The 8422-nt window shown below is 38.2% G+C and overlaps 1 protein-coding gene across 1 annotated transcript in view; it reads right to left on the reverse strand.

Annotated features, from left to right (window-relative positions):
- KIF19 (kinesin family member 19) overlaps nt 1–8422 on the reverse strand; it is a 59302-nt gene extending 50880 nt beyond the window's left edge. Inside the window, exons 1-2 of the mRNA XM_070740231.1 lie at nt 8059–8422; nt 5460–5540 (exon numbers count right to left, since the gene is read on the reverse strand). Coding sequence (XP_070596332.1) covers nt 5460–5540; nt 8059–8097 — 120 coding nt within the window. The 5' untranslated portion in view covers nt 8098–8422. The remainder of the gene's footprint in view (nt 1–5459; nt 5541–8058) is intronic.

The raw sequence follows: 8422 nt of genomic DNA on the forward strand, positions 1-8422 counted from the left end.
CCGTAAAAAATCTAATCCTCAGACCCATATAACTAGCTGGAAATGGCTGCCCATTCATAATCAATTCAGGGAAAAAGTGATCACTCAAAGTGGAGAGTTTTCAATCTGGGCTTTCTTAAAAACAATGATGATGTGACAACCATGGAGAAAACCTGACTTGTGATTTGTGTTCTCTTTATCTGTCATAATCACAAGAAGTTGACTATTTTTGCATTGAAATTAACTAGCTCTTATAGTGAAGCTTATGAAGGCATGTTGCAAGGCTGAGTTTTTTCAGCCTGCTAATTTGGGCTGAGAGGGAGTAAATAGCCCAACTCATTTTTTTGTGCTTAAGGGAAGATTATAACTAGGTCAGCACATTAACCAGTAGACCCTCCTGGCTCTATCTTTTTGGAAGACATAATGTGCCTAATTTAGGTAAATAAAATCCTTTGAATTACCCATATTCTCAAATACGTATTGTGCAATATTTTGCAAAGTCCAAATTTTCGGGTTTCTGAAATAGCAGATGCATTCACTTTTACACTCAGCCTTTTACAGTGGTTCTCAACCTTTCTAATGCTGCGACCCCTTAATACAGCTCCTCATGTTGTGGTGACCCCCAACCATAAGTCTAATGCCAATTCTCCCAACAGAGCTTTAAGCTGATTGGCAGGAAGTTCAGAGGGGCACCCCCACTGTAAACACCTGATTGGTCGGATTGTAAAAATATGTTCCAAGGCACCAGAATAGAAACTTTAGTTCCTAACACCATGGGACATTTGTCTTTTTTCCATGGTCTTAGGCGACCCCTGTGGAATGGTCGTTCGACCCCGAAAGGGGTCCCGAACCCCAGGTTGAGAACTACTGCTTTACAGGATGCTGATAAAGATAATTCTTTAATAGCATCCGAATATCTCTGTATTTTAGTCTCAAAAGGGGATTTGTACAGATTGATGTATTTTATTAGATCTCAAAGAGAAAATAACAAGTCTTAAGCACGATGAGGGAAATTATCTAACATTACCAATTTTGGATTCTAAAGTGAACTAGATATGATATAAATTTTAGCTGAAGGCAAATATCCTGGGGGCAGACAATCTACTGCCATGTGGATCCAATTTATACCCCCCCCCCAGAAACAGCACCACCCAAATATGGTGGCAAAATAACCAATTTCTGACTGTATAATGCCTCCCCATAAAAGTAGAAAAGTCCCCAACCCATTCCCAAATTGCCTGAAATTATATTGCCGTAATTCAGCAGCAAAATCAACATGCTGAGCCTTTGTAAATGTTTCTGAACTTTGTAAACTTCAGAGTTGTTGCTCTGTTCACTAGTACTTTTAGTACATAATAGTACCAACAATCTTTTTAGATCCTGTTCTTGGAACCATTCCCAAGAAATTCTTACAATTTTCACACCATTAAATTAACAAAGAATCAAAATATGGAATTCCACATCCATAGACAGCCTCTTACTTACATGAACAATTCTTACTCTTATGCCTAAAAATAAATTTATTTGCACTCTAGGGTGAATTTGGGCATCTTTTCTGTTACTGGAAATTGGAAAAAGAATTAGTTAGGGTTGTATTTTGATATTAACTGATATTAATAAGCCGGGGTGGCGCAGCAGGTAGAGTGCTGTACTGCAGGCCACTGAAGCTGACTCTAGATCTGTAGGTCAGCAGTTCAAATCTCATCACCAGCTCAAGGTTGACTCAGCCTTCCATCCTTCAGAGGTGGGTAAAATGAGGACCCTGATTGTGGGAACAATACGCTGGCTGTTAAAAAAGTGCTATTGCTAACATGTTGTAAGCCACCCTGAGTCTAAGGAGAAGGCGGCATAAAAATCAAATAAAAAAAATTAAAAAATAAAAAATTAACTGGTATAGTTTGTGCTTCTAAAACTAATAAACAATTAACTTTGATATTTATACTTCTTCAATTGATGAGATGTCATTCTTTGATTAAAAATATTTTAGTCAAAAGGCTCAGATTATGGATAATTTTCTACCAGATTAAACAATGCATGGAATACATAAAAATGAATACAAAATGACTTAGGCAGGTTCATGGACATTAATATGTGTAAAGAGTTGAGCAATTGAGAATTTTACCTGAGGCAATGTGCATATTAAAAAAAATGCATATTTTAAAATAATCATAAACTGAACAGGGCTAATTATTCATTTTATGTTGATATAGTGATAAAAAAGCAACGGAAAGATCAAGCCGAGGAACGCCCAACATATTTTCTTAATTTGGAAAAGAGAATCTGATACTACTTGACTGGAAATAATTTCTATTGTGGATATAGTGTTAAGTGCGTTCTGACACCTTGGAATGAAGCTATCAAGCACCAACAAAGACTGCTTGTAACTTTTACATTGTGGCCCTGAAAATTACTTCTGATTAAAATCTCACGGCCAGACCAAAAGGCATTAGTCTTGAGGAAATACACTTCAGCTCCAGACAGGGGTGTGATTGTATATCAGCTGCCTGATATCAGGCCCGGAAGCAATTCTGGTGTTGTTCCTTCTGACTGCTTAATTCCAACCCTGTTTTGAATCCAATACCTTATTGTCATGACGACAAATCACTCCTGTAAACAATTTGCTGCCATGGTCCATAAAGCATTGTCCTCAGCTGGATGGGGCAGTGAGAAAGCTGTCTCCATGGCAACCTTAGTTCTAAGAAGTAAGAAGCGACCCCTTCACACTGTATTAATAGGGATACACAAATAACTATAGTAATCAATTCAAATTTGCCTCTCTCTCTTTTTTTACTACACGTTCCTGTTCTTAACACAACAACAAAGATCTACATGGTTTCTTTTCATAATGTTGTCACAGAAACTGCCTCCCCTCCTCCACATACACTGGTCAAAGAGCCAAGGAAATAGTACTGTAAGGCATGATAATTGAATACCTTGGAAGGATTGTTAGATATTTGCCATTTATCTTTGATGGCTTATTTTCAGACTTGCCCCAAACTTTGGGCTACCTCAACAACCATCAGCTTTGCAAATTATTTCCTAAATGAATATTATTCCCATGATAGTTCATACTTGTTTGTTTCACCTGCAGCAAACAGTATGGACATACAATAGGAAGCTATAACTAATCAGAATACTCTGCAATGTTCCATTTTTTAAAAAAAAATCCTCTTGAATACATCAATGTGCTTGAAAGTATGTTATATACATGCCAATTAATTTTAAAACTGTGTTCTTGTTCTGATTGTCTAGAACTGAAACTTAATGGCAATTCTCCATTTTTAATTTCTTCTGTGGTAGTTCCATTATGAATAAATAAACTATCTGGATGTCATTTAGAACAGCTGCCTTTTTGATGATTGAATTTGCATAAATCTTAACTTTGGAAAATGATAAAATAATAAAATATTACATTATTCTGCCTCTTGCTAACTGCAATTAGCTATCTTTTGAAAGCCTTAAATCCTAGACACCTAATGCAACTGTGTAAATTTTATCTTTTTCAATTGTTAGCATTTTTATTTAATCAACTGTTTATTTGTTGTTGTTGTTTTATTCATCTACTTTCCTAATTAACAGATTGCCTAACTAAGAGTATAGAAAGGACTGGTCAGTTTTGAGAAACTGGAACTTTTATTGGTATCTTTTAGATTTTTAAAATGCTCCCTTTGCTTAATTTGATTCCATTTTTGGTTATTTTCTGTACCAGTATATATTTGTAGTACGATTATGTAATATGACATGCTGCCTCTATGAGACAGACATTTAATCACATAGTTTTGACCTGTAAATCTTAACAGTAGCAGATTATTAAAATGCTATGTCCCTCTGGGGTGGACAATGTATCAGAAAACTACCCTCACTCTTATATAACAAGATTTAGTTCAGCTGCCTAACTCACTTTCTCTTCTACAAGGAACTCAATCAGCATACACAATATTCTTTGTTTTGATTTATCACTGCACCTACAAACCCAGCCAAAAATGTATAACTCAAACAAAACCTATAATTTAATCTCAATTATTAAAATTATAGTTTAGTCTAATTGTCCCTCTTTATGCTAAATGTGTTTCAGCTTGTCCCCCTCCCTAAATACTGGGTGAGAATTGTCCCATTTAACTTGCTAGATATGGGGGAGGGGAAAGGCAACAGGTTCCCTCAAAAGATTAAATATGATTGATCCATAGTTTGATAAGATCCAACAGTAGCAGTTGACACTTCTTTTTAACAGATTTAGAATTAGCATGCCATGGCACACACACAATGGGTTTGTCTGTACAATAAATACAAAATAGACTTACAAAACTCATTTTCCCAAACCGCAAAAACTATCTGTAACAAATGTTCAGCCATGATGTAATTTCTCAACCCTAACAAATATAGAATGTAGATACAACATTGTGACTCCCGCAGGGGACTGTCTGGGTCTCAGGAGGCAGACTTGTTGGGTCAATCATAGTCAACTCTTCTCATTAGTTCTCCAGAGAAAATAAAATATATCCTTTTAATCAACATACTAATTTCCCTCCTGATTTCAGCAAATGGGAACGAGCAAGGCTACTTAGCAGTTGCTAATAAGATATATTTCCTAGCGCTTTGATGGCCAAGAAGTGCCTCATCTAGCTAAGTTTAAGTTTTGAAGCAAGTGAGAATCAGCCTTTAACATCCATGCTCTGAATAATTTCAAACAAGCTTAACCAGCACCCAGAGCTAAAAAGGAAAGCTACATAGAACACATCACTTGGGAAAAAGTAAACTTTCTCAAAGTTACAGATGGTAAGTTATTTCCTTGAATCTCCAGTTCAAAGGATCAAACTTTGATCCGTTATGTGCTGTTTTTTATTTGCCTGAGACATGGTTACTGCCAGTCAGAGTATATACAGCAGCAGGTTAGATGGCTGCATAGCCTGAGATCTATAATAAAGGCGTTTTCATTTTATTTTTTATTTGTTTGTTTGTTTGATAATTAATTAATTAATTAGATTTGTATGCCGCTCCTCTCCGTAGACTCGGGGTGGCTTACAGCGTGTATATGCCGAGATCGGCAATCTCGTACCAGCCTCCGGGCTTTAGTTTTATTAAACCTTGCCAGCATAGACAGTGGCAAAAAAATTATAGACCGTAACTCTGAGTGCTGAATAGAATAACTTTTTCTGTGAATAAAATGCCCTTTCTTTCCTCATCTGTGGAATTCAGAATAACTTTCAGATGAGGGTGTACTGACCCAACAAACTTTCTTTACATTAAATAGTAATGCCACACCTCACTGCTGGCTCCTGTATAAAATCTGAACTTGAATTTCAGACTTGCATTATACTGCATTGATGTGATTTTTTAAACAAATGAAATGTGTTTCCGCCTCATGTGAGAGGGGCGACATTTCCTGAAAATCATGTTAATTCCAGCTTCAAAGATCAGTTCATCAAATGAACTGATTCTACCCATTTATCCCCTTTATCAGAAAAGGTTTTCACAAATACCTGGTCATCTACTTTGTGAGCAATGAGTGTGGCTCCTTCTTCCAGCTCTGCCATGCTGATTGGCCGTATGCGAAGTGCCACCTGAAATGCAAGAAGGTAGATGAGTGACTGAGGTATCTCATAATTCGTGAAATAGCTGAAGAACAACAGAGAGAAAAATGAGCACCTGCATGGAAGTCCTCAGTCTCCGTGCCCTGGCCATCCAAGGCCCAAAGTGTAAGCAGAGTTCCTTCAACTCCCAAGTTCTTCCCTGCCTCACCTAAGTCCGTCTATCACCACAGAGAGAAAATCATCTGGGTCTCTCTGAGGCCTTGGCAGGTAGCCGCAAACAGACAATGAGAGGCTTTTTCCTTGGGACGAAAGAAAATACCACCTGGACAGCAGCATTTCTGGAACAACATATCCAGCTACAGCTACGTCAGCCTATAAGATTCATTCCATTCAATCTCTAAAGCCTCCAGAGATTTAGTGACTTCAGTTCACTGTTTCCCATACAGACAACAAAAGGGTGAACTCCAAACCACAACTCCCTCGTCCTATCAGCAGGGCTTTATCTGTTATCCTAAGATGAATTTTAATACAGGATCTGAACCCAAGGAAAGCATCTTGCTTTCTATTTTACACGCTGTTTGAGGAAGTTGGCCATCATCCAAAATTTGTTGAACCACAACTATTAATTTCGCTCACTATTGGCAATTCTATAGTATCTGTTCAAAGTTGTTCAAAAATTGCAATGAAGGGGCCAGTTTCCCTGCTCCAAACCTAGAAAGTACATCCCATGGCATTGTTGATTTCAGAGACAATTAAACGATTTCCTGTGAAGCTAGGGAAAATTTCTATGATGGGCTCATTTTCCAAGAAAGATCACTTCCTTGTACAAATACCTTGGCAGCTCTGAAATGATTTTTAAGGAGTCTTCTTTCACTTCTGGAATCTATTTCATACACTTTTCTCCACACACACCATCCTAGCAATCCCAAAAGTGCTTTTTTCAACAAGCAACTAGACTTTCTGGTTTTTCTTTGAAGACTTTTGCTTCTCTTCTGAAGCTTCATGAATGAGAAATGAAATGTCTTCAAAGAAAACCAGAAACTCTAGTTGCCTCTTGGAAAAGCAGCTTTGGGACAACCATGACCAGGATGACTGAGAATCTCCATAGACATCCCCCATCATAGCACTGATGACAAAAGTACGGTAATCACTTCCGATGCTCCAGTGCAATAGCTATAGCATTTAGACTTATACAGTATACAACTTCACAGTGCTTTACAGCCCTCTCTAAGCTGTTTACAGAATCAACATATTGCCCCCAACAATCTAGCCTCTCATTTTACCAATCTTGGAAGGATGGAAGGAAGGAAGGATACAATATATTTGTATTCCAATGCAATATATTTTTAAAGTAGCTTTTCAAATATTGTCCTTGAACTGAATGTTTAATTGCACATTAATGTATAATAGTTACATAGAACTTTCATTAAAAGGCAACTGGTTTAAATTATGCAACACAGCTTATAAACTATGTTTGAAAAAGCTATACACATCCTCAGCAGGAGAGAGCTATTTCCAATTTATACTTTTTTTTTACTCTAGTGAGCAATCAAGGCTAACTACACATCCTTTCCATTTTTATTTCTACTGATTCTGCTTCCTCCCATAACTGCTTTATTTTACATTGGAAGCTCCAGGGAGTGGAAATCTCTTTTACTTTTTTCATATTGCTCAACTATATGTACTAAAAATGCTAAACATAATAAACTACAGTATATAAGACAGCAACACTGAAACTGACCAGGAAAGCCCTTTCTTATCTTAACATCAATTTATAAAGGTAAAATTGTACAATTAACATTGTGCTTACAATATACGTTCCATGGACACAGATTTATGATCAGAAAACACCCACTATTTTTGAAAGGCCTAGCTAGGGAAAACTTTAAAACAAAGAAGCTGAGCGTCACTGATTCCCATTTTCTTTGGTACTAATGACAGATAGCATTGAATAGCTATAGAAAACCAAACAACTGTGTCTAGGTAACAAAATATCATAATATGGAGAAAATGTATTATTCTCTTGAGCTGGGCATTATTTGTAGTGCAGTTTGACCACGTCAATCTACGGCATAAGATTTGATTGAATTTTATGTATACTGTATTGCTATTTCAATTTACGGGGCAGACTGCGCTGATGGAAACCAATAAGGCCAGAATCCCTCTTGAGATGGGACAGGTCCTTTAAATCCAGAAGCCTTATAACCATGTACTCTCATAGTTCCTGTAATTATCAATGAACAAATAAAGTAATTTCATTCTGCATCATATGATGTTTTTTTTCTTGGAACTGGAACTGGAAAACAGTTTTAACAAAAACCCTATTAAGTGTTCCTCTCCAATTTTTAATAGATAAATTGTGCAAGGGCTCTTTGCACCCTCTCTTTCTCAAGCTACACCAACTTCTTGCTTTTATTGCTAATACTGGCTGGGAATCCTGGGAATTAAGACCCTGATCCTTTTGGGTCTCACTCTCTAGGCCCCCTAGCTTTTTTGCCCTGGTTCTTTTTTGCTTCCCGAAAGAGGCGGAGAAGTCACTTCCACTCACCGTGAGCTGTTGATCCTTGGACCCTCTGGTCTCCTTCATGACGGTAACAAAGTCGCCCAGACAAGGCAGGCTCGGGCAAGCGAAACACGTGTGGATCCCCCCACGCACTGCCAGATTCCCTGGATCTGGTTCTGCTCCGAGCTAGATTAAATCTTCCCGCGAAACCAATGACAGATGTTTGGGCGCCGCCATTCAACAGGTCCTGGAGTGCCCCCAACCCAATTATACTACCCTCCCTTTGGAGAGACAGTTGGCAAGCGGGCGCCCGGGCGGGCTCTCCCCCTCAGAGAGTTCTGCCGCCGCCGCCCTCCATCTGGGACCGGTGTGCCGATGGCCGGCCGCCGCCTCTCCTCGCCTGCCTCCT

This window comes from Erythrolamprus reginae, chromosome 2 (assembly GCF_031021105.1).
Source record: "Erythrolamprus reginae isolate rEryReg1 chromosome 2, rEryReg1.hap1, whole genome shotgun sequence".
In the NCBI taxonomy this organism is placed as follows: Eukaryota; Metazoa; Chordata; class Lepidosauria; order Squamata; family Dipsadidae; genus Erythrolamprus; species Erythrolamprus reginae.